Source organism: Erpetoichthys calabaricus, chromosome 1 (assembly GCF_900747795.2).
Source record: "Erpetoichthys calabaricus chromosome 1, fErpCal1.3, whole genome shotgun sequence".
Taxonomy (NCBI): Eukaryota; Metazoa; Chordata; class Cladistia; order Polypteriformes; family Polypteridae; genus Erpetoichthys; species Erpetoichthys calabaricus.
The window spans coordinates 40,761,442-40,789,283 of record NC_041394.2 but is presented as its reverse complement, the minus strand read 5'-3'; the positions used below and the strand labels follow the sequence as shown (position 1 = coordinate 40,789,283).

Sequence of the window (27,842 nt, the reverse complement as noted above, 5' to 3'; positions counted from 1 at the left end):
CAAAGGTAAAAAGTCAAAATGATCTCGAAAAAGCAGTTCACGTGTTTATAACCTCTAGGTTAGATTATTGTAATAGTCTGCACGTTGGGATTGATAAGGTGTCTTTACATCACCTACAGATGGTGCAGAATGCTGCGGCCCGTTTTATAACTTGCACTCACAAGTGTGACCATATTTATCCAGTACTCGTCTCTCTTTACTGGCTTCTAGTTCGTTTTTGAATTGATTTTAAAATTTTGTTATTGGTTTTTAAATGCCTAAACGGACAGGGGCCTTTTTAACTTCTCAGATCTTTTAAAAATTTACACCCCAAAGAGGGCACTTAGGTCGTCTAGCCAGTTGCTCCTAGTGGTCCCTAGATCAAGGTAAAAATGGAGAGGTGACCGGGCTTTTTCGGTAGCTGCTCCCTCTCTGTAGAACAGTTTACCAGAGTATACAGTATCAGAATGGCCTCCTCTTTCATCACATTTAAGTCATTACTGAAGGCTGGCTTTTGAATTAATGGTGAAAGTGAGTCAATTGTTTTCCTTTTCTCTAATTGTTATCTTGCTTCTACTGTTTTAATTTATTCTATTTTCCTTTAATGTCATCCATCCATCCATCCATTTTCCAACCCGCTGAATCCGAACACAGGGTCACGGGGGTCCGCTGGAGCCAATCCCAGCCAACACAGGGCACAAGGCAGGAACCAATCCCGGGCAGGGTGCCAACCCACTGCAGGACACACACAAACACACCCACACACCAAGCACACACTAGGGCCAATTTAGAATCGCCAATCCACCTAACCTGCATGTCTTTGGACTGTGGGAGGAAACCGGAGCGCCCGGAGGAAACCCACGCAGACACGGGCAGAACATGCAAACTCCACGCAGGGAGGACCCAGGAAGCGAACCCGGGTCCCCAGGTCTCCCAACTGCGAGGCAGCAGCGCTACCCACTGCGCCACCGTGCCGCCCCCTTTAATGTCATTTATTTTTAATTCTATGTGACTGATTTTTTTTTTTAATTTTATTAATTTTATTGTAATCATTCCATATAAATAGATCAATTTTTACAAAAGATAGGATTGAAAACAAGTCGCCCCCCACCCCTGGGAGAGAGAGCATGGTCAACAGAGTAAAACTTAAGGCTTGTAGACATACCTAAATTGATGAGTTTAATAGGGCAATAGTGATAAATGGAGAAGAAAAGGAAATGTGAAGATGATTGCTTCCTCGGTGCATTAAGAGCTTATTCTAAGATATTATTTATTAGATCCTGCCAGGTTTTGAAAACATTCTGTACAGATCCTCTAACTGAATATTTGATTTTTTCCAATTTCAAATAGTATAAAACATCGGTTTCCCACTGACTTAAAAGAGGAGAGTTAGGATTCTTCCAGTTTAGCAAAATAAGTCTGCGTGCCAAAAGTGTAGTGAATGCAATCACAGTTTGTTTGTCCTTCTCCACTTTAAACCCATCTGGAAGAACACCAAACACAGCTGTTAATGGGTTAGGAGGGATTGTGACACCAATGCTTTCTGAAAGGCACTTAAAAATTTTGGTCCAAAATTATGTTAATTTGGTGCAGGCCCAGAACATGTGACCCAGTGAGGCTGGGACTTGATTGCAGCGTTCGCAGGTTGGATCTTGCCCTGGAAACATTTTGGACAGTTTTAGGTGAGACAGATGTACTCGATATATAATTTTGAGTTGAATAATTTTATGCTTTGCGCATATGGAGCTCGAATGAAGTCCCTGCATTGCTATTTTCCACACCTTTTCTGATATATTGTCACGCTTGGGTCACAGAATTTCACAGAAAACAGAGGAGGTTGAAGAGACTTGAATTTTATTCAAACGCTGCAAACAAACATTTGTCTCTTTAAAGGGTTTCAAACGTGCTCCTTGAAAGGAAAGAGTTGACACCTCCGTTTGTCAATTAAAAGTAAGCTCGGGCTTCTTTGGAGGAGGAGGAATACGTGCCAGGAGCAGGAGAGGTCTGAGAGAGAGAAGGAGAAGCAAGCAATCAATTTAACAAACTAAAAGAAGCCCGTACAGGCTTTTTAAGAAGGCGGAGCACTGCGAGAGGCATATTACACAACAGCGCGGGCCAGAAGTGTAAGGAGGAATGTGAAGGTAGTCTGTCAATGTTTTTCAGGGGTTTTCCCAGGGGCGTCTGTATTCTCTGGGGGTGCGATCAGCTCCACAGCTCACAATATTGATTAAGAGATCTTTATCCCATTGTCCTCTTGGATCTTTAAAAGGGAGGGACTGCAAGATAATTTTATATATTGCAGAGATGGTGTCTAAGTCCTTGAAATTGAGCAATATTTTTTCAGGCATGGAGGAGGGTGCAAGATGAGGAAAATCGGGCAGGTTCTGTTTAACAGAGATCCTAATTTGAAGATAGTGAAAGAAATGTGTGGCTGGAAAGTTATATTTGGAGTGTAATTGTTCATAGGATGCAAAGATGTTGTCTATATAAAGATCTCTAAGCAATTTAACCCCAAATCTTTTCCAGATATTAAAAACTGCATATGTTTGCAAGGGTTGAAAGAGGTGGTTCTCTTGCAGAGGTGCCACAGATACAGTGCATCCGGACAGTATTCACAGCACATCACTTTTTCCACCTTTTGTTGTTACAGCCATATTCCAAAATGGATTAAATTCATTTTTTTCCTCAGAATTCTACACACAACACCCCATAATGACAACGTGAAAAAAGTTTACTTGAGGTTTTTGCAAATTTATTAAAAATAAAAAAACTGAGAAATCCCATGTACATAAGTATTCACAGCCTTTGCTCAATACTTTGTCGATGCACCTTTGGCAGCAATTACAGCCTCAAGTCTTGTTGAATATGATGCCACAAGCTTGGCACACCTATCCTTGGCCAGTTTTGCCCATTCCTCTTTGCAGCACCTCTCAAGCTCCATCAGGTTGGATGTGAAGCGTCGGTACACAGCCATTTTAAGATCTCTCCAGAGATGTTCAATCGGATTCAAGTCTGGGCTCTGGCTGGGCCACTCAAGGACATTCACAGAGTTGTCCTGAAGCCACTCCTTTGATATCTTGGCTGTGTGTTTAGGGTCGTTGTCCTGCTGAAAGATGAACCGTCGCCCCAGTCTGAGGTCAAGAGCGCTCTGGTGCAGGTTTTCATCCAGGATGTCTCTGTACATTGCTGCACTCATCCTTCCCTTTATCCTGACTAGTCTCCCAGTCCCTGCCGTTGAAAAACATCCCCACAGCATGATGCTGCCACCACCATGCTTCACTGTAGGGATGGTATTGGCCTGGTGATGAGCGGTGCCTGGTTTCCTCCAAACGTGATGCCTGGCATTCACACCAAAGAGTTCAATCTTTGTCTCATCAGACCAGAGGATTTTCTTTCTCATGGTCTGAGAGTCCTTCAGGTGCCTTTTAGCAAACTCCAGGCGGGCTGCCATGTGCCTTTTACTAAGGAGTGGCTTCCGTCTGGCCACTCTACCATACAGGCCTGATTGGTGGATTGCTGCAGACATGGTTGTCCTTCTGGAAGGTTCTCCTCTCTCCACAGAGGACCTCTGGAGCTCTGACAGAGTGACCATCGGGTTCTTGGTCACCTCCCTGACTAAGGCCCTTTTCCCCCGATCACTCAGTTTAGATAGCCGGTCAGCTCTAGGAAGAGTCCTGGTGGTTTCGAATTTCTTCCACTTACGGATGATGGAGGCCACTGTGCTCATTGGGACCTTCAAAGCAGCAGAAATTTTTTTGTAACCTTCCCCAGATTTGTGCCTCAAGACAATCCTGTCTCAGAGGTCTACAGACAATTCCTTTGACTTCATGCTTGGTTTGTGCTCTGACATGAACCATCAACTGTGGGACCTTATATAGACAGGTGTGTGCCTTTCCAAATCATGTCCAATCAACTGAATTTACCACAGGTGGACTCCAATTAAGCTGCAGAAACATCTCAAGGATGATCAGGGGAAGCAGGATGCACCTGAGCTCAATTTTGAGCTTCATGGCAAAGGCTGTGAACACTTATGTACATGTGCTTTCTTAGTTTTTTTATTTTTAATAAATTTGCAAAAATCTCAAGTAAACTTTTTTCACGTTGTCATTATGGGGTGTTGTGTGTAGAATTCTGAGGAAAAAAATTAATTTAATCCATTTTGGAATAAGGCTGTAACATAACAAAATGTGGAAAAAGTGATGCTCTGTGAATACTTTCCGGATGTACTGTAAAAGATTCTCCATCTTAAAATGCTTTCTGCATTGGTTCCATATTCTGAGTGAGTGAAGCACAACTGGGTTATTAGTATATTGCCGATAACTTGCATTTATTGGGGCACAAAGCAGGGAATATAAAGAAGTACTGCAGGATTTTACTTCCATTGCGGACCAAGCCTGTTTATGTTCATCTATTTGTATCCAGGTTTTTATAGCTTGTATGTTTGCTGCCCAGTAATAAAACTGAAAGTTCAGTAGAGCCATGCCACCTTCTGCCTGAGGTCTTTGTAGGGTCGCTCTTTGGATACGTGGGTGTTTTTAGTAACAAATAAATGAGGTTATTGTTGAATCTAATTGCTTAAAAAATATTTATTAATGTATATTGGAATGTTGTGAAATAAAAAAGTAGCTTAGGAAGAATATTCATCTTAACAATGTTAATTCTTCCAGCTAGAGTGAGATGAAGGGTTGACCATCTATGCAAGTCTTGCTTAATTTTTTCCATACAGACGGCGAGATTTTGTTGATAAAGAGCTTTATGTTTACTTGTGATGTTTACCCCTAGGTATTTAAACTGATCTGCGATGATAAAAGGGAAGGTGTCCAATCTAATATTGTGTGCTTGAGAATTCACTGGAAAGAGCACACTTTTATTCAAATTAATTCTGAGACCAGAGATCTTTTGAAATTCTGTAAGTGCTGTTAAGACTGCAGGCGCAGAATTTTGTGGATCTGATATATACAGTACCATATTATCTGCATATAAAGAAATTTTCTGTTCCAGTCCTTCTCTGAAAATCCCCTTTATCTGATAAGAATTTCGACAGTGGACCACTAGTGGTTCAATGGCGACTGCAAATAGAAGTGGTGAGAAGGGGCAACCTTGTCTGGTACCACGTTCTAGTTTAAAGTAGTCTGAACAAATGTTTTTAATACAAACTGAAATTTCTGGATTGGTATACAGTAATCCCTCCTCCATCGCGGGGGTTGCGTACCAGAGCCACCCGCAAAATAAGAAAATCCGCGAAGTAGAAACCATATGTTTATATGGTTATTTTTATATATTTTAAGCCCTTATAAACTCTCCCACACTATTATAAACATTTCACGCACAATTATACAGCATAAACCCTTTGTATTCTCTTAGATATTAGGTAAGATTCGTTGAAATTATGTATGTAAACACAGTTTACATACAGTAAAACCTAAATATTATTTTAAAGATATCGAGCGTCTCCGATATTACATATGTTACAGCCATTACGACAGACAGGCCACCAGCAATAAATACGTACAATGCAAGAAAAATTGTATACAGTAAAATGTGTGTACAGTGACACTAAACTATGTACATGTAATAAGTACTGTACATAAATAATTAATTATGGTTACTCACCAACAATGACACGACGACTGGTCCGATAACGATGAGTTTAATTTTACTGCACAACAAAGGATAGCGTTACAGCTCTTCTAAAGGAGCCTCTTCAGGCGACTGTTTAGCACCGCCGTTGTTCTTCTTCTATCACTTTTCAATCCAAATCCCTAAAGCAGATTCCATCCAGACTACTGCCTTATCACGTCCACTTGCAACTCTTTTTGCGCCCTGGCTATAGGACACTGCGGCCGTAGATCTTATATGCTTTTCCTCCTTTTTAAATAAAAAGAACGTGGACTCATTGATGCTGTAATGGTGTCCTGCAGCGGTGTAGCTGTTTCCTTCCTTCAACATATCCAAAACTTTTACCTTTTCTGCAATCATTTGCATCTTCTGTTAGCACTTGGACACAGCTCCTGAAGCAGTAGCAGGGGCACTCATTGAGTGAGATTAGACTTCCTGGTTAATGCAGCACTCCGTTGCTGAGCCAATCAGCAGCACACAGGAACTTAACCGTGTGCTCTGATTGGGTAGCTTCTCAGCCATCCGCCAATAGCGTCCCTTGTTTGAATTCAAATGTGTCCCACTGAGGAAGCACACGTACTGTAGACCGCAGACATCCGCAAAGCAGTGAAAAATCCGCGATATATATTCACATTTGCTTACATTTAAAATCCGCGATGGAGTGAAGCCTCGAAAGACGAAGCGTGATATAGCGAGGGATCACTGTATAGTAGTTTGAATCATGAACAAATGTTTGGGCCAAACCCAAATTTCTCTAATGTAGTGAATAGGTATTTCCATTCAGTCATGTCAAATGCTTTCTCTACATCTAATGATAATAATATTTCTGGGGTGTTTGACTTTGTTGGTGAGTATATTACATTAAACAGTGTCAAAGATTGGAAGATAAGTGTCAACCCTTGATAAATCCAGTTTGATCTTGTGATATTACTGAAGGCAGCACTTTCTCCATCCTTCTAGCTATAATTTTTGAGAGCATCTTAACATCATTATTCAGAAGTGAAATTGGTGTATATGATGTACATTGTGATAAGTCCTTATTTTGTTTAGGAATGACGGTGATTAATGTTTGGTGAAAAGTTTGAGGTAGAATTTGATTGTCTCTAGCTTCTGTAAATGTTGCTAATAGGAGGGGAGCTAGCTGAGTGGAGAATTTCTTATAAAATTCTGCAGGGTAGCCATCTTTGTCTGCTGCTTTCCCACCTTGAAGTGACTTTATAGCATCTAGTAATTCTGATAGTGCCAGAGGTTTATCCAGTTCCTCCGCACTAAAAGTACCTATTTGTGGCATCTGTAATGTATCCAGAAATACATTAGATAGTGTATTGTCTTCTTTAAACTCAGTAGAATATAAGGATTTATAGTAGTCTCTAAATGTGTGCATTATATTTTTGTGGTCAATGATTTCATCTCTGTTCGTGTTGATGATTACTGGGATTGCATTGCGAACTTCTTGCTTGTGGATTGGTTGAGCTAAAAGCTTATTAGCTTTCTCTCCATTTTCATAGTAATGATGCCTGAATGCCTGGATTTATAAATTAGTTGTTCAGTTTCTTTAGTTGTCAAGAGGTTGAGTTTTGAATGCAGAGCCTGCCTTTTCCTATGTAGAGCCACGCTTGGAAGCCTGGCATGTTCTTCATCTACTCTAGTAATTTCGTTTTTTATCTCTGATATTTTCTTGGTTTCTAATTTATTAATGTGGGAAAGATATTAAATAATATGTCCTCTTAAGAAGGCCTTTAAAGTTTCCCAGATTATTCCTGCAGAAACCTCTGAAGATGTATTTGTCTCTAGGAAAAAACTGATTTGTTTGGGTATAAATTCAGTAAAGTTCTCATCTGCTAATAGAAGCGGGTTAAGGTGCCATCTACGAGGTGAGTGTGTGGGGCATAGTGACTTTAGCTCCAAGATCAGAGGTGCATGGTCGGAATTAACAATATCTTCGTACTTGCAAGATTTAATCGTAGGCAAGAAATTATTATCTATAAAGAAATAATCAATTCTTGAGTAGCAACGATGTACTGGTGAGTAGAAAGAATATGTTCTTGAGTTTGGGTTTAGAAACCTCCAGGGGTCTGATAAGCAGTGGTCAGTTACAAACTGTGTAATTGTCTTTGCAGTGTTAGATGTCATCACCCCTGTGCCAGGAGACCTATCTAAGAGTGGATTTAAAACACAATTAAACTCCCCAGCCATTATAATTTTATGAGTGTTCACATTGGGAATGGATGCAAATACATTTTGCATGAATTCCTTATCTTCGACATTCGGTGCATAAACATTTATCAAAATCATTTTACAGTTAAATAAGTTGCCCAAGGGCGGCACGGTGGCGCAGTGAGTAGCGCTGCTGCCTCGCAGTTGGGAGACCTGGGGACCCGGGTTCGCTTCCTGGGTCCTCCCTGCATGGAGTTTGCATGTTCTCCCCGTGTCTGCGTGGGTTTCCTCCGGGCGCTCCGGTTTCCTCCCACAGTCCAAAGACATGCAGGTTAGGTGGATTGGCGATTCTAAATTGGCCCTAGTGTGTGCTTGGTGTGTGGGTGTGTTTGTGTGTGTCCTGCGGTGGGTTGGCACCCTGCCTGGGATTGTTTCCTGCCTTGTGCCCTGTGTTGGCTGGGATTGGCTCCAGCAGACCCCCGTGACCCTGTGTTCGGATTCAACGGGTTGGAAAATGGATGGATGGATGGATAAGTTGCCCATGACCATCACATATCTCCCTTCAGGATCAGATACTACATCTGATGCTACAAATGAGACTGTTCTATGTATGAGGATTCCCACACCTCTAGTTTTCTTTGTAAAGCTAGAATGGAACATTTGGCCAGTCCAGTCCTTTTTGTAGCCGGAACTGAACCTTGCTTAGTAAGTGAGTCTCCTGTAGAAATACTATTTTAGTGTTTAAACCTGTTAGGTGAGAGAATACTTTCTCTTTAATTCGTAATTCAGGCCATTAACATTCCAGCTCACAAAGTTAACTGTCCTATCATGGAGACATTGATTCTGAATTTTGATGCCATTTTATAGTCTTAACTGGAAATGAGACAGCTTTAACCTTAATTTCCTATTTCCCCACGGGTAATTGCCATGCAGCCTATTGTTACAGTACGTTGGTAGTTATAATTATAAGGATTAAAAGGATAGATTAGATATAGCCTGTTCTCTTTCTTTCCCCCCCCTTATCCCCCCACCTCCCCATTTTGCCTCCCCACGTAAGGCTGGACCCCACTTCACAAAGTCCTGGTCCTCTGCCATACCTAGAGACAGAGCACGTCCAAAGCTGTGACTGAATTTTATGTGATTAATTTTAATTCTTTTATTTTTGATCATACAGTGCTTTGGTCAGTGTTGGCTGTTTTTTAAATGTGCTTTAGAAATAAATTTTTGTTGTTGCATCTCTGCCAAGTGTCAGTCCACAATGTGTCCCAAATATATAGTCCTCCCACCATAAAGGGTGGAGTCATTTGCCCTCACTGAGCATCTATCTATCTATCTATCTATCTATCTATCTATCTATCTATCTATCTATCTATCTATCTATCTATCTATCTATCTATCTATCTATCTATCTATCTATCTATCTATCTATCTATCTATCTATCTATCTATCTATCTATCATATAGTGCCTTTTACTTGTATTGAAGGGTAGATCAGACTTCTTATCATGTACATAGCCTTATATCCTTGCCTTGCTCTTTTGTTACTCTTATTCAATGCTTTGTGAGAACTACTTTCCTCAGAGTAGACATTTGCTTTTGTTGTTGTCCACATGTATTCTGCATGTGTTTCATTTTGCCTAATAAACAGTGTATCACTGTGCTGATCCTCTCAGGTTTTATTCTACATCTCTGCACAGAATCACGAGGAGCTGGAGCCCATCCGGGGTGCTTTGATCACATAGCAAAAGCCATGTCTTTGCCCCGCTCTATGTCTTTATCTCACATATTCATTCACACTCTGCTCTTATCAGTATTCTTCTTTAACTGTCTTTCTCTTTATCTCCCTTCTCTCCCACCCTGTTTTTGTCTGCTTATTGCCTTTTATTTTATCTCATTCTTCTGTTTCTGTTTCTCTATTTAGTAAATTCTCTGTCTTGCTTTCCCTGTTGTTTCTCACCATTTACTCTCTTTTTAAATTAATAACATGTTAAATAAAGAGTGTTTCCAAAACATTAAGGTATATTAATGGTAAAGATCAGACATGCAGAAAGAATGGAATAAAGAAAAAGAATATGACACATAAAACGATTTGGGGAACTAAAAGGTATGATTGTTAATTTTTTGTTAACAATTCAACATGGAATGATTGAAAAGAGAGCCAATGGTTTAGACTGCAGCCACACTGGCCTGTTCAGGAGATGTGTGTTAGTTTAGATATTACATTATAGCTGGGTTTACTTCAGGACATTATTGAGGTCAACTTTATCTTTTATAAGTTGGTAAGCAAATATTTAGAGATTTACTTTGGAAGATAACCGTTTTTCAATACAATGAAAGAATATCTTAAACAGAGAGGATTACATTCTAGTTTTAGTAAGACAGAGCAAAGAGATCTGTGTGGTGTGTGTCCAGGAACCTTAAAGTTAATAGTTACTTTAATATTTGTTTTCCTTGTGATGTACAACCTCTTCAATAAAGAACTCCTATGGAATTAGATTTACAGAATTAAAAAAACTCTTTGATATCTGATCAAATGAAAACACTTTGGGCATCATGTGTCATAAAATATTTAGTCTTGCACAGTATAGATCAGGCTATGCTATCAACTGTCATTATTCTCTCTGTATCATCTGAGAGAATCTGTTGCCATTTTGATTAATTTATTCAGCCAGTCATTCTCTGCTTTTCACTTCACATGCCTAAAACACCTCAAAGCCATGCCACATTATGCAGCTTTCCCAGCAATTTTCAGCTGTAGCCTTTCTTTACATAATCTTAGCAAGTCAGAGGCAGTCGGCAGCACACTCTGGTGAAGTCAGTCACATAATGTGATATGCCCAGCAATTCACTCCGACAAAATCAAACCTTAAACCCAGTCATAGATGCAGGCTGTGTACGCATGACAACTGAAAACCAATACCTGCTCATCCTGAAGTTTAATGCACAGAATGCACTGACAAGGAAAAGAAACATGGGTGTTTGGACCTTGCAAACAGAAGAGAAGCTCGTCTGTCAGATGTATTGTGTGTTACGTATCCCAACAGAATGGAAAAAAGAAAAAAGAGACTGCAGCTGAACTCGCAATACTTGTTAACCCTTTGTACAGTGCCAGCTCTGTCAGGTGAGCACTATTGTGGTGGAAAGTCGGCAAACGGTTGGTAAATGTGACATCTCCAGTGATTTTCATTTGTTTAAATTGACAATTGATAGTCCAACGACAAGATCAGCAGCTTCAGTCGGCAAGTCTGACATAAACTATGACTAGAGTCTCTTATTGTGACATCAGTTTTAGTCTGTTTCTTCTCAGCATACTAAGTCTTTCACTTAACTCAGTAGTAGTCTTCCCCTCACTTTGTGATATTCCACACATCCATCTGATCATTCTCATCTCTACTCTTTCTAACTTACTTTATGTTCTGCCTTAATCAGCCATGTGTCACTTACATACTACTCCTCAAACAGATTTCATAAGCCCTTTGGTGCTAGAGGGATCTCTTTAAATGTCAGTGCAAGTCTTGCAAGGGATGCAGATTTGGTATTCTTAAAGGAAAATGGTGTCTCACATTCAAACCCTACTCCTGTGCATCTTTAAAGCCAGTTTCCGTAAAGACACATTATACTAGTGTCTGATATGGGCCAGTTAATTGAGAAGACATTGAACTTTATGCCAGCAAAGCTGACATTTCACTTTTCAGAGTTCAGTTTTTGGTTAACCTGCATAGCACACAAATACAGTATAATGCATCCCATTCTTTTGAGTTAACCAGGCGGAAGGCAGCTGCCAATTACATAATAAAAAAGAAAATTAAATAAAATAACAACCACATGGCCCTCTTGACAACCCTGATCATCTTTGGACATTTGCCATCTTTGTAGTGAAGAAAGTCTTTCCACCATCCTTCACTCTGTTAGATTATATTCTACTAATTTTGTTTTCAGTCTGTATGTGTGTGTTTTAAACAAAATGAATGCGATGTAGCAGTAAATTAATTTGAGCAAAATGAATGATGTAGAAGTAAATTCATTTAAGCAAAATGAAAATTATGTAGCAGTATGCTGCTGTTAAATTTCATCTGTTTCCTGAATTTGTACATGTTAACTGTTATAGTTACAGTAATTCAGTGGACATTAATTTGCCGTAAATTTACTAGAACAATTTGAGTGTAAAGACATTGTGATAAAGCACCTTTGTCTGTAATCTAACAATTAAATGACTAGCAATTCAGGTGCTGTGCAATGGCCGATCCTCTGCTCTGACCCCCAAAGTTCATGCGAAAAGGCAATTTCCCCTCAGGGATTAGCAAAGTATATCAAATCAAATACAACTATCAATCATTTTGTAGTCAGACATACACACTATCACTTTAACCCATTGATAAAATATCAATGTTTAGTAAAATTGTTTCATGTTGTCCGGTGGAAAAGGAATGGTTGCCTTTGTGATGTAGAGCATGCCACAGGTTTAACAGTTTATAAAAAAAAATTCCTCTATAAATCAGCTTCCATGTCCACAAAAAACCTTCAATACACATAAAAAAGAGTTTGCTAGCCATCTTTAAGTTTTTGTTTCACACAGTGCAAAGTTGGAGGAGTTATCTGGAACAATTTACAGTGTTGCTGCAAAGGTGGTGTACCTTATGCAAATATACTAACTTTATGCAAATTTAGTTTTCTGTGAAATTAATAATAATACTTCTCTACATTTACATAGTGTTTTACTCACTACTCAAAGCACTACACGTAGTGAGTGGGGAGGCACTTCAGCTACCATTAATTTGTGAATTTACAGCAATTCAATTACTCACAAAAATAGTCTTGCACATTGAAACAATTAATTGATATTGAAAGCTAAAACACTGCTTAAATGTTAGGTTTACTTACATTTATCTGTTTGAAATCACTGTTTTAACCATTTATTATAGAGTGTGATGGATTATTGACTGTGAAAATACACAATTAATGTAATGTATCGTTACAAGATTTTTTTTACAGCATATTCACCTATTTTTCCCCAAACTTTACATCAAGTTGAGTTTTGAAGGTCCATAAAGTTGTTCTCCTGCCCACTACATGGTCACTCATTTCTTGTGTCTCAGTTCTCTGTGTGAATGAAAGATTTCTAATGTTTGTACAATGTCAATCATGTTTTCCTCAGTGTCCCTTTAGCCAGAATTTTACTTTTAACTGTTGTCTTACCACACCTGTAAATGAAACAATGAAAACGCACAAACTGAAAATGTCCCAAAATGTAACACTGATCAGACAAAATACAATTTTATAGTAATTTGCTGTCTTATGGCAGACTCTTCATTACAGTATTTTATTCAAATCAGCAAAACCAAGGAACTGATCATTGACTTTTGCCACAACAAAGAGCCTCTATGTCCAGTCACTATTCAGGAAGTCAATGTAGAGGTAGTGTGCTCTTACAAGTACTTGGGGGTCCACTTCAATGACAGGATGGACTGGTCCCTTAACACAGAGGAGCTACATAAGAAAAGGGAGAGCAGGCTCTTCTTCCTTAGGAGAATGCATTCCTTTAATATGGAAAGCAAAATCCTTCACATCTTCTTCAACTCTGTGATGGCCAGTGCAGTTTTCTAACCTGTGGTGTGCTAGGCTGGTAACATCACTTCAAGAGAGGCCCACCAAATTAGCAAATTAATTAAAAGGACAAAGTCAGTTATGGGACACACTATGTACTCCCTGGTGGTTGTAGTAAAGTGAAGATAATGTTGCACTTCCTGTCTCTGACACACTAACACTGAGGACTTTCAGGCAATGAATCATTCAGCAGAAGCGTGTGAAGAAACATTACTGGGAAGCGTGTGAAGAAACATTACTGGGACTCCTTTATATCAAAAGCAGTGCTCCTGTATAATGCCTCCCTGTGACCTGGACTGCCAAGCCAGTAGTTTTCTTTACTGTCTTTCTAAATTTCTCTTCCTTTTCAGTCATTCCGGTGTTTATTCAGACCATATATAGTGTGTGTATACATATTTAGTCAGTCAGTCAGTCATTGTCCAACTCACTATATCCTAACACACGGTCACAGGGGTCTGCTGGAGCCAATCCCAGCCAACACAGGGCGCAAGGCAGGAACAAATCCCCGGGCAGGGCACCAGCCCACCGCATTATACATATTTATTTAAATAGCTTCTGTAAAGAGCCAAATTTCCCCCAGGGACAAATAAAGTTCTATCTATCTATCTATCTATCTATCTATCTATCTATCTATCTATCTATCTATCTATCTATCTATCTATCTATCTATCTATCTATCTATCTATCTATCTATCTATCTATCTATCTATCTATCGAGAAAATTTACAGTTAACCCCTGTGAAATGCTCTGAATTTCTTACAGTGTGGAGTACATCCATTTAACTTCATTTTTGTTTCTTGTATTATTTCTTATCAGCTGATTTGGCTCAAATGACTGAACCTCGGGACTGGGTATTTAATGGGAGTCACAAGAGGTTACAGCATGAAGCTCTTCAGATGACGTTTGTAATGATAAAACTTTGGTTACACCCTACTTGTGGGTGTAGTATTTCAGTGCTGTCCCTTTTATGGAGTGAAGGAAGGCAAGTTAGCCAAGAGCATTTAATAACTTGCTTTTGATTTACATAGGGAAATCCCATTGACCCTAGTGACTCCTTTTCAAGAAAAGCCAATATTATGTAATACAATTATCCTTCCATCTTCAAACCTGGTTGTCCCAGTTCAGGATTATGGGAGGTCAAAGCCAATTCTGCAGTGTAAAATAAAAGAGAGGAACCAGCCATGGACTGAAATGTTGGTCCATGACAGGGCACACTTGTGCACACATCCACATTCACACATCTTTGGAAGGAAACTGGAAAAAAAACATGAAGTGGGCTGGGATTCATACCCTGGACCTCAGAGCTGTTAGGCAGCAGTACTACCCACTGTGCCAAAGTAGAATAATAGAAATACTGTAGAGGCAGCACTGTGTGCCTGTCAGTTTCCATTCACTTCAAATTAACTTAATTTGCATGAGTTAAAATAAATGCAAACCGCCACTACCATAATTGAAAAAAGCAAACAGTAGACTAGAACAGCAGAAGCATCTGCCCGTCTCTCTGTCTTTGTCTCATGGGACCAATCTGCCTCCAGCTGCAGCAAGAAGTATGGCCCCCTAGTAAATGGAGTAAACAACAGGAAGTCATCGTCCTCCTGATTATATGTCGCAGTGGCTTGGCGGATGGTGTATCACCACACAATGCTTATTACAGAGTCTAAAATGTCAGTCTTCAAAAAGTAGAGGTTAGCCTTAACAGGGCCTCGATGGAATTTGCAAGCAGCCACACCTCTGTCTGTAACACAATTGGTTGCTTGACTTTATTGTTTTGTGATTGTTAATCACTTGCAGCTAATGCAAAAATCTTGGTGATGTAGAGGAAACATAACTCCTAGTCTTGTCTACAGTGTCACGAGGGCTAACTCGAGTCATGACACCCCCGGCCTCCGTTTCTCATCAGACGTCAATGCCACTCACTGTTCTTCACATTCTTTATAGAGGGAATTTGGGCCTTGGGCCACTATTGTAATGTGAATGCCTGCAAAGTGGAAGGGGCTGCCAAATTTTCCTAAGGGCAGCCCCAGGTATGCAGAGGGTTGGAACTTTTTCCACTTATAGCACTGTACTTCAGCTAACAAGAGATCTCCCATATCCTTAAGGTAGAGTATGGCATCCCATTACACCAACCTGCTAGTAACAGGACTTAGTGGACAGTTATAGCACGTCTAGGGAAATCACATGTTTAAGATGTCAAATTAACAATAGGTTAAGAAATGGGACCACTTAAAATGAGTTGTGATGAGAGTGGGTATTGAGCAAGAAGCGATGATTATATTAGATTAGATATACTTTATTAATTCCCAAGGGGAAATTCAATTACAGACCGCAGCAGAACAAAAACAATATCAAAACATAGAATACACAGTTATCAACTCAAAAGACAATATAAGTGAGCAGTGTCAAAACATATAATGCAATAAATAATATGCTAAAATGACTGTAGAAGATTGGGTCAGTATTATTTTCCTTTGGCTTCTGACTGGAGTTAATGGACAGATGTCAGGATGAAGCATTGAAGTGCCTAATGGCAGCAGAAAGAAAGGATTCCCAGAGGAGGTACTTCTTTTTACACCATGGAGGAATGAGCCTGTGACTGAATGTACTACAAGAAAGTATCCTCTGGAGGAGATGGGCAGAGTTGTTCACGATGGTAGTCCAATTTTGCCACCGTCAATTTTTCCACATCAGCCTCCACAAAATCCAGGGTCAGTCCTGTGATAAAGCCTGATACGTTTGTTAAGGCATTTTGCACCACCTAAACTCAAGTTACTTTCCCAGGAGACCACAACATAGAATAATATGCTGATGCAATGGAGTAGTTTGCGGTGCATGTCAAAAGACCCAAGTTCTAGGAGGTATAGTCTGCTCTTGCTCTTCTTATACAGTGTCATTGTGTTGCCAGAACAGTCCATTTTGCTGTTCATATGGATATCCAGATACTTGTAGCTCTGCATCACCGCCACTTCCTCCCTCTGGTTGGTGACAGATCTAAGTGGCTCCTTAACACGCTGGAAGTCAACCACCACTCTTTTTTCTTGTTGATGTTGATCTGCAGGTAATTCTTTCTGCACCACAAGACAAAGTCCTCCACCAGCCTCCTGTAATCTGACTTGTCTCCATTCTCAATACAATCTATGATGGAGGAGTCATCTGTAAACTTTGTAAAGGCAAGAGCTGGTTCTATACTGGAAGTATGTTGTGTGGAGAGTAAACAAGAAGGTAGACAGGATGGTTTCCCCTGTGCCCCTGTGTTACACACCACCATCTCTGTCACATATCCCTTAAACCTCATAAATATCTGTCTGTTGGTCAGGTTGTCCATGATCCAGGAGCCTGTGAGGCAGGATGGTGTTAAAGTCATCTGAGAAATCAAAGAACATGATCCTGATTGTGTTGCTGGCTTTGTCCAGATGGGAGTAAGCTCTGTGGAGCATATAGATCATAGCATCCTCCATACCTGTATGAGCATGGTAAGCAGGTCGTAGAGGATCAAGATGGTCTGTAACCACAAGATGTTTCAAGACCAGCCTCTCAAGGTCTCCATATTGTATGAAGTGATAACAACTACTCTAAAGTCCTTGGGTGTGCTGGAGGGTCCAATATTTGGCACTAGGACCACACAAAATGTTGTTTACAGGAGGAGAAAACTTCTGTAGATAAAGGGAAAGGGATAACAGGTACTGAAAAACCTTAGAAAGCTGACTAGCACATGTTTTCAACACCCTGGAGTTGAAGGCCCCACATCCTTGTTCATGCTTAGGTTGCCCAACTTTTTCCTCATCTGTGGCCTCATGTATAACAACATGCATAGAATTCACACTAAAACATTGACTTATGGACAAAAGTGGAAATGTGCCACCCCACCCTGACTCCTGCCATAATTTGACATATTTGAATATGTAAATCAATATAAATTGCCCTTTCAGTTAAGTCTTTTGTTAAAAGACAATGGCAAAAGCATGTATAAAAAAGAAGAATTTCACCAAATGCGAAGTGGTAGTCCTGCTCAGTGAAGTGGAGTCAAGGAAAAACATACTTTTTTAGTGGCTTAGGCAGTGGTATGAGCAACAGAAGGAACTTATTGGAATGACGCTCAAAAGTTCAAGTTCAGAATGAAATGAAAAAGAAGTGGTTGGCGTGAAAATGCAAGTCATAGCCCACTGTCTGAGTGTCATACGGAAGTGTATTAGAGCACAGAGAAAAGAAAAAAAAATAGGGACACAGTGAAGAAAAAAAGGTTGAAATGTCGACTTTAATCTCAAACTTTCCACTTTAATTCCGTACTTTATTTTGTCATTAAAGTAGAATGTTGTAAAGTTCATCTTAAAATGGATATTTAATATGCTAGAATTTCTCAGATCCCATCATAACTAAAGTAGCATGTTAAATGCTTCGTATTCTATGTGTTCTATGTGTGTGAATCACTATGTGCTTCATAAATAGCTTTCTCTTTCGCAGGCAGGAGCTCGCAGGCACTGATTACCACACAGAATATATTATATTCATGATATCACAGCTCTCTGAACATTTTAGAATAACAAGATGTATACTTGATATAATTTTCATGACGAAGTGCCTTAAAACACGTATTAAACATGTGGGGGCATGGTGACGCAGCTATAGCGATAAGCTGGTGCCCCATCCAGGGATTGTTCTTGCTTCCCCTGTCCAGTGATTGTTCCTGACTCCTGCAAAATGCTTGCTGAGATGTGCATGACTCTTAATGAAATAATTTATTGCAGCAGTACTGTGTCTGTCAAATATACCAACCCCCAATTCCTGTCCTTGCGTTTTCTTTCTCCACGTAATCAATCACCACACAATCAGCTGTAAAACCAGCTATGAAACCAGCTGTAAGCTTAGAACCCCAATTCCTCAAAAATGTTATGGAACACTTTATTATACATGTTTAATTATTCCAACCATCCAGAGTTGCACCAGTCCCAGCAAGCATCAAGCACGAGGCAGGAACAATCCCTGGATTGGGGATTGCGCCACCGCACCCTCACCTGTTTATTTATTAACAGCATACATTATTTAAATGAAGTTAATGATTTATCTGTAAAATTTAATATGCATAACTTAATGGATTTCTTCATAAAAATAATAGCAAGTATACATCTTAGTATTATAACAGCACACAGCTTCAAGAGGATAGCTCTTGGAAATCTAAATCGACTTAGAATCCAGTCATCATCATCATCTGTAAATACACGCTCACTTCTATTGAATTGAACGGAATTGAATTGTCATTGTATGGTACAATGAGATTCAATATGCAAATTCTCCATAAATTTATTTTCTTATAAAATGATAAAATAGCAATAATAATAATATAAAAATAATGAAAAATATACAATATGAAAAGCATAAGTACAATAAACATGTACATACAGTGCAGATAGTGCAGATGGTTCATAAAGTGGCTCAGGTTGTGCAGTGTTACAGCTGTAGTGCAAGTTTACAGTGAGGTAATTGTAATTATAAGTACAAGCAGTTCTACCGGGAGCACTTGATGGACTGATTGAGTGCATTTATAGCTCTTGGGATGAAACTGTTCCTGAGCCTCGAGGTCTGTGCAGGAAAGACTCTGAAGTGTTTGCCAGATTGGAGAAGTTCAAATAGACTGCGGCATGGTTGAGTGGAATCCATGCAGATGCTGTTGGCTTTCCTTAGGCAGCATGTGCTATAAATGTCTTCCAGGGCTGGAAGCTACATCCCAATAATACTCCGCACCTTTATCATGGTGCAATTGATTACTTGCAGTATGCCGACATAAACCTCCGTAGAGCTTTCCGATTAGCTGCTGTGCATCTATGATACCACACGCACCTCGAATGGATTGAAATACTGTGAGTGGTACACCGAGAGTAACAACGCTAAAGCAGCTATGGTATTTGGAGTAGTTTGTTCATTCTGTGCACCATTATGCTGTTACAGAATGATTACAATCACGTAAATTAAATTTGTAAATAATTTGCAATAAATATTGATATATTTGATAAAACCCGCATCACTGATGCAAGTCTGAAAAAAAGGGAGACCACACGGAAACAATAGCATTGCTTTGACACTGGGTGCCGCCAGTTTGCAAAACCAAGCAGAAAAGTGCATGCACGGGGGGGTTCTGTAAGAATGTGCATGGCTTTACACCAAGTTTAGTTTTTATACATCGCGATGTGAGTATGGAAGTGAGCATACGCACCAGTTATACATGAGACCCCTGGTCAGCAGAGTCCACAAGTAAAGTGTCATTGAAAGGCAGATCACAGGGAGGTACAAAATTGTTGAATGGTGCAGGTAGCAGCAGGTAATCTGACACATCCTCAGTTTACACACAATTGTTGGCGGTGTTGAGTAAGGGTTAGACAAGTGTGACAAGTATAAGTCAAGCCTGTTAAAGACCTGGTCCAGTTCATTCACTCTGTCCTTGTTCACTTCCTCCATATATTTTAAAGCCTGCTTGTATCCAGTGATAGTTCTCATCCCGTTACATACTTACCTTATGCTGTTCTGCTGTACCTAGCGCTCCAGCTTATTCCTGTGGTGAAAATTCACTTCTCAAAGCTGCTTCCTTAGTTATGACTGCACCTGTCATTTTTGTGATTCTGCAATTTACTTCATGTTCAGCAGGTGTTGCTCATTCTCTTTTTCTTTCTCTCTTGTCACCTTCTTGATCAGTTTTCTTGTGAAATTTGCTGAAGAAAGACACAGTTTGCACAGTTTGCCATTTTCCACATTTTTTGTTTCACCAGCACATATCACATCATAAGCTTTTGATTAAGACCAAGATCAAGGTTCTAGCCGCAGTGGATTGCAGGTAACCATGTGACAGACAGACACAACCCTTAGCATTTTATGTATATAGATTTGTGTATGTATATGTTTTTTTTACACATACAACTATACTTTTGTCTATTATATTTCTACAATAACTATCCAAAAACACTCAAAATACTTACTAGACCTATTAAATGAAAAATAGCAGTGGGGTTATCTCTTTCTGCAGCATACCCAAAGTAGCAAATGAAACATAAGTCTTCCACACCTTAGCTATTCTGGCTGGAGGAAAGCACTATTATTATACTGCATATTTGACTGAGGCCTTTACCCGATATCAAGACACATTAAAATGATTTACATATATGTTTGACAACTGATACCGTGGCAGATTAGGTGACTTAGTGAGGGTCACATGTAAGGACACAGTGGCAGAAATTGAGCTGTTAACCTTGTGGATTAAAGTCCAACAAAAGACTACATGCCCTAGTAATGTTAGAAGGCTTTAAACTGTGCTCATCAGTCTTAGGCTTGGGGCTAAGAAACTGGCAATCATCAAAATATCAGGATGCAACAGAGCTAAATGACGGAAAAGAAAACATTTACATTATACCTTATCTACCTGGACTTATCACCGTTACATGTCTCAGAGCCAAACTCTTACCATGTGTAGTGCAGCACAGTTGAACACGTCTCACATGTACATAATGTAAATGTAGCCAGCTGTTTGGAGGAAATACCTTCAATTTCAGGGGTTCCCAACCTTGGATACCTGCTCCTCCAGGACTTGTGAGATGGCATTTCAGGAGGTACGACAAAGGTGAATTTACCAAAATTGAGTGAGGTGCGTTGTCTGACTTTATCATGGTGCAATCGATTACTTGCAGTATGCCGTCATTTTAAGGTCATGTGCTATGATATGAAATTAATGAAGAATTGCACGCACAATTGTCACCTGTGAATGAGCTGCAGAAGTGCACGTTCTTATGGGTTCCTTTAAACTTTTTTTAAAAAGAGTGGAATTCACTTTTAACTGTATGCAGTGTAGGTGTTATCAGGGGACAAAGCTCACTGACTGTGTTTCCTTGCTTAGCAGCATGCTAGCACTCTTTTCTTTACGGGGGTCTCTAAACCCATAAATCCCCAAACATTGTTTGTGTGTCATTTCCTTGTGGCGCTTGATATTTTGTGGGATACCCCAACCCCTGGGTCGTCAATCTTGTATCTAAGTTTCACAGGGAGACATATTTGTAAGATTATTGAGATTTATAAAGGAAAATTGCTCAATTTATATTTAAATGTTATGCACGGAGTTAAAAGCTTATTATTTTTTTGTTTTCATTTTGTATGTATGTGGTTCAACTTGTGGTTAAAAAGTTGAAATTTGACTTCTTCATCTTGAAATGTAATATTATTTTTGTAGGGGGTACAAACTGTGAACAGTAGGGGGCTCCACTGAGCTCCTAAATGCCAGATACAGAAGACCCAACACAACTCTGGGTTCAAATATTGGATTTTTAATCATCACAGCAGCAGTGGTACAACAAACACAACCAATGCACAAACTTAAATATGCTCTCTCTCTTTGTCTTCTCCCTCTCCTTCTCTCCACCAGTGAGTGTCGCCTGCTGAGTCCTGACTCTGACTTGTCTACGTGTGGCAGCAGGCTCCTTTTTAAGCCGGGCCCAGAAATGTTTCCAGTGTCTATCTGTATCTTCCGGGAAGCACTTCTGGGCCCTATAGAAAGTAGGGAGGTCCTTCCTGACAGCATCATCTGTCAGCCTATAGGGTGCTGCATTTTTTGATTCCATCTCCCAAACACCCTTGCAGTTGTCTCGGGTGAGTTGATTTGTATGAGCACCACTGCCACCTCGTGTATGGGGGATAGAACTGCTCTCTACTCTCGGCTTCTACATGTCCATTTATTAATTTATACCGGCTGGGTACAAAAGTATTTTCTTGTCCCATAGGCCACTTCATCTGCATCATTATATTGGCTTCCCGTCCAGGTAATCTGTTTTTCTGAGTCTCATCTGGGTTACCCGTTCTCCTCCTACAGAACATAAATCAAACATTTTCTAGGGGTGTGAGGCATAGAAAAGGTTGAGTATCACTGTTCTATTTGTACCAATACCCACTCTGGACTTTTCAGTTCAAGGTATAAGGACAGAGAAAAGAACTTTACTGTTTACACTTTCTGGTCATCTTATAGAAGGCAAGAAAGGTAACACTTTCCATGTCCATTTTGATCATAAGAGAAAGTGAGAAAGGAAGGTCCTTCATAGGTTTAGCTTGCTCAGTTTAATTTCAATTACAGTACTGGGGAAGCACTTTTTCTATCTATGCATTACCGTCTTTAGTTTGACTATGACAGCATGTACACAAAAAACATGAAAAATAACCAAAACAATAATAAAACAAAAAATACATACAGGAAAGGGAAAATACCCAGGCTGTAATGTAACACTTGGCCAGTTTTGACAATATGTCCCCTATGTTCATCGCAGTATACCAGGGAATGGTGTTGGAAGTGTTTTCCTATCTATATATTAGCTTGAACATTTTGAGCAGCCAAGTTATTCCCTATGTGTATAAAGCTGTGAATGTTAGTCTGGTCCATCTTAAAGCACAATTGGCATGTAGGTTTTGAACTTTTGTCACATTCAGTCTTGGCTCCTGCCCTAAGGTTCTCTGTACAGACTAGGAATGGAAAGACATTATCTGATAATGGATGGAAATGTCTATGTTTTGTATGCAACATGATTTTATTTCTCTAAATAGTATCCTGTTCAAACACACAAATCAGTTAACAGCATGTCTATTTTTTGTTTTTTTTTTTGTTACAGAGCAGGAAGTTCTCCAAGACGGCTGGAACAATTGCTCGCCAGACTTGGTTGGAAAACGTAAAGATTAAGTTGATATTGGCAGCGGTGGCTGCTGTGGTGATTCTAGTTGTCATCATTATCTTGGCTTGTTATTTCAGTACCCCAAGTTCAGGATCACCGATGTCAAATATCAATAACACACGAACAGGTGGCAAATAAGACAAGGGGAGAGCCGAGGAAGAGAACAGCAAGCCGGACAAACAGGGCACAGAGCTGGTTGCCGTCCTTCCTTAGGTGACAAGAGCAGATTGCAACAGAAGCACACATCTAAAGTCCTGTTTCGCTGCTTCTTAACCTGTGTGGATTACTTCAGAATTATAAATGCCAGTGATGCTGTGTTCCTTTATGATTTGAAACCTACACTGTCTACTCCAGCAGATTTTAGGTGGTCACAACAGAGGTTCATACAACTCCATTTAGAAGCATCAACCACTTATTCTACAAACCGTTAATTCCCAAAAATGCTGAATATGCTGCTCAGAGGTTGGCTGCTTATGTGTTTTTAATTATTTCCTGAAGACTCATAAAGGTACAAGAACCACTGGATTTAAATATATTATACAAGGTATACATAAAAGTGGTCCATACCATAATGTGTATGGACACCTGCACCCTGCCAGCTATTTTCATGACAGGAGATTCCTTTAAACTTCCTCAAGTGATGTTTCTTTAAGAACGAAAAGATTGTAGCCAAATCCTTTTTCTGCTGTTTTCCGCAACTTCTTTTGCCACGAATTGCCTTTTTCAGCTGCGCATTTTCTGCAACAAAAGTGGAGAGTCAATTAGACTCGTCTTGCTGCCTGGTTTCAGCCTTTCTGTGAACAAGGTATTATATTAAAGGACTGTCTGGGTTATTTGGATGTTTGCCAATTAGTAAACCATTTCAGTGGACAGCTAAAACTGCGTCTTCTTGTCTTCGCATAATATGCTTAAAGTGTTGCACAATAAAACCCAGCATTTCTTGTTCCAACCATTGTGTGCTGTTTCACAGTCTACCAAATGTGCCTTGTCAAGGCTTGGGGTTAGCAAGCAATATCACAAAAAATAATATTGTAGCTCAGTAGCAATCTACTGACAACCTATTATAGTGTCTCTTTATCACAAAAATCATCATTATTGTCATTATTATTTCAGCTCAGTAGCAATCTATTGACAACCTAATATAATGTCTCTTTACTCCTCTCTTCACTACCATTGTCTTTACCCATCCCATCACGCAAAGTCTTTTTTCTAGAATGTGCCGGAGCCATTTTTGTTTTCAGATCTTCTCAATTGTTTTATATCAATCCAGTTTCAGGTCTTTTCATCTTTCCTCCTTTCCATCCATCCATCCATCCATCCATCCACCATCCATCAGCCCCTGACGTAGTTGGACCAAGGCAGGAAACTAGCATGTGTGTTGGACAGGATGCCAGTCCACTGCAGGGCAGCCTTTATTTTATATGCAGATAAAAACGTATTGACCCCCCGGAGGTCCTCACAATTTATTGTTATACAGTATTAAATCGAAGTGGATTTATTTTGGCTTTTTTGAAACTTGTCAACAGAAGAAGTGAAAACAGATCTATGTAAAGTGGTTTAAGTTAATACAAGGATAAATCTAAAAGTAAAGGCAATTTCCAAATTGTTCTGTAACTGCAAAGGACAGAAGCTGATGCAATACAGCACGTTTGCAATGGCATATGGTAGTTCAAACAGATCCTGTGCATCACTCTGCTGTTACTCTAGCATCACTCTGACCAGATGAACATGGATGCTATGCTGCGGGGTTGCACAATTGTTGAACAATGTGCCAGAATAAGATTTCTTTGGTCAGAGAGAGTGAAACCTGTTGCAATTCACCAAAGGATATTGGCTTGCACAGATCAATAAGCTGTTTGGGTACCAATCTTGAGCAAACTTCATGGTACCCCACATCATCATGCAGTGTGGCATGTGCAGATCCATAGCTGATATCCAAATGTGCAACAACAGCAGACAACGTAGTCCATCTGCACTCTCTGATGAAGGCATCTGCCATGTCAATGTGGGCTTGTGTGCATGACTCTGATGGTGGACCAAATTGAGCGTCATTGGTCACACTTCTTCTTCCCACTTTAAACCTTTCTAACCATTCAGAAACTCTTCATTGAATCATACTGCTTTCACTTCCCTACTGAGCCAAAATCCTTGGTTCAAATCCTGCTACTGACACTGCATGAGCAAGGCTACTTTTATGGCCAACATTGTAGCCATCTTCTGTAGCTTGCAACTGTTACATTTGTCTATTAACCTGAGTTGTACACAACGTGAATTAGAAAATATTTAGATAGCTAAGATGCTTAGATATTTAAACCTAACTGATATTAGAGTTAAGATTGCTTTTACTCTTTAAATCATTAGTTCATGCCAGAGTGGTGAGCTTACACTTGTGTGGCATGCAAAAATGTTTAACATTTAGAAAAATCCCAAAATTCATTTCAGATATCTTAAAATGCAGCTTACTCTTTTAAATATCTGAACCTTGTTTTGAGATATCTCAAAATATATTCCTTTATATTTTAATATATCTGAAATACATTTTGGGATATCTGAATTGCACTTCAAGAGATTTTGAAATTGCTTGTTTTAAATGGAACTTTCTGTCACTTTTAAGAAACTTTTAAATGTATTTGAGATGTCTCAAAAAGAACAGGAAGTTACTTTGAGATATCTTGAAATGTATTTCAGATAACTAAAATTAGACTGGAAGCTATTTCAAGATTTCTGGATATTAATGTGAGATATTTTTAATTGTAATTTAGATATCTGAAAATTCTATGTAGATACCTTGAAATAATTTCATGTCTTTTTGAAGATATCCTAAAATGTATTTGAGATAGCTTGAAATAAAATTTCAGATATCATGAAATACATTTTAAATTAATTTGAGGTACTGTATTTAAATATGTATTTTACATATGTCAAACAATAGTGAATTTCAAGGTATCATAAATGGTTTTTAAAGTATCGTAATTATATTTTGAGATAGCTTAAAATAGATTAAATTAGCTATCTTAAATTTATTTTGAGATATCTGAAATGTATTTTCTGATATTTCAAAATAACTTTCCACTCATTTCAAAATATCTAACATACATTTCTAGATATCTTAAAATAGATTCCTGTCCATTTTCTGGCATCTCAAATGCATTTCAAGATACCTCCAAATAGAAATGAAGTTCTATACAAAGAACAACAACAACAATATTTATTTATAATGCACATTTTCATACAAATAATGTAGCTCAAAGTGCTTTACATGATGAAGAAAGAGAAAAAAACAAAATAAATAAGAATTACAATTAGGGAACACTAATTAACATAGAATAAAAGTAAGGTCTGATGGCCAGACAGAAAAAAAAAAAACCCAGACGGCTGGAGAAAAAAATAAAATCTGCAGGGGTTCCAGGCCACGAGACCACCCAGCACCCTCTAGGCATTCTACCTAACATAAATGACCTCAGTCCATCCTCATTGTATTCAGGGTTCTCATGGAAAAATTTGATGATTTGACAGTCATGTGGACTTCTGGCCTTTAATCCATCAATGTAGGGACATCACGGTGCTTTGATCAGGTGGTGGTGGTGCAGATCGCCACCACAGAAAACCAGAAAAAGAACGGAAGAGAAAGTAGGGGTTAGTACGGTTTTTGGAGACACCATGAATGATAATGATAATTAATTGAATATACAGAGCATTAGAATTAAACTAAAATGAAGCTATGAGAATACCATGTTAAAGTAATGTGTTTTCAACAGTGTTTTAAAGTGCTCCACTGCATTAGCCTGGCGAATTCCTATTGGTAAACTATTCCAGATTTTAGGTGCATAACAGCAGAAGGCCGCCTCACCACTTCTTTTAAGTTTAGTTCTCTGAATTCTAAGTAGACACTCATTTGAAGACCTAAGGTTACGAATTGGAGTGTAAGGTGTAAGACATTGTGAGATATAGGATGGAGTGAGATTATTTAAGGCTGTGTAAACTACAAGCAGTATTTTAAAGTCAATTCTAAATGACACAAGTAACCAATGTAGTGACATCAGAACTGGAGAGATGTGCTCAGATTTTCTTTTCCTAGTTAAGATTCTAGCAGCTGTATTCTGCACTCGTTGCAATTGATTTATGTCTTTTTTGGGTAGTCCTGAGAGGAGAGAGTTGCAGTAATCTAGCTGACTGAAAACAAAAGCGTGAACTAATTTCTCAGCATCTTGCAGTGTTATAAGAGGTCTAACTTTTGCTATATTTCTTAAGTGAAAAAATGCTGTCCTATTAATCTGATTAATAATAGGTCAGTGTAAGGATGCGGGTTCACTCCACGCTCCCATCTTCCTTCTGGGAGCCCTTGAACCCGACACCGTCGGTAATGTCACCGATGAGCTAGGCAGTGAGGCACAACAAATGGAGCAAGGGGACAGTGAAAAAAAGTGCAAAGTGCTTTTATTTAAAAACCAACAAACAAAAACAAAGCACCCAAATAAATATGTGTAGTGTATTAAAATATCCTTAAATAAATATTCCATAAAAACAAGTGAAAAGGATGGAGGCTAAAATCCATTAGAAAAAAACATCCTTTAAAAACAACGAAGTTAAAACAATGGCTGGAAACAGTCTCTTTAAAAACACAAAGCACAGTGCCTTCTTTTACTGGTGACTCCCCTGCTTCTCCCATCCAGGCTATGCACCAGGGGAGTCACCCTACATGCAGCTGACCTTTTTTGCTCTTCTCAACTGGTCTGGTGGCCTCCCGATCCCTGGCTTCGTTTAGCCCCTACCAGACTTGGCTTTCCCCTAATGGC

At 39.2% G+C, this 27,842-nt stretch overlaps 2 protein-coding genes across 2 annotated transcripts in view; one reads left to right on the top strand and one right to left on the bottom strand.

Annotated features, from left to right (window-relative positions):
- vamp5 (vesicle-associated membrane protein 5) overlaps positions 1 to 23,995 on the top strand; it is a 34,285-nt gene extending 10,290 nt beyond the window's left edge. Inside the window, exon 3 of the mRNA XM_028798451.2 lies at positions 22,987 to 23,995. Coding sequence (XP_028654284.1) covers positions 22,987 to 23,184 — 198 coding nt within the window. The 3' untranslated portion in view covers positions 23,185 to 23,995. The remainder of the gene's footprint in view (positions 1 to 22,986) is intronic.
- fam136a (family with sequence similarity 136 member A) overlaps positions 1 to 27,842 on the bottom strand; it is a 429,951-nt gene that overhangs the window by 139,527 nt on the left and 262,582 nt on the right. The gene's annotated exons all lie outside the window — the stretch shown is intronic.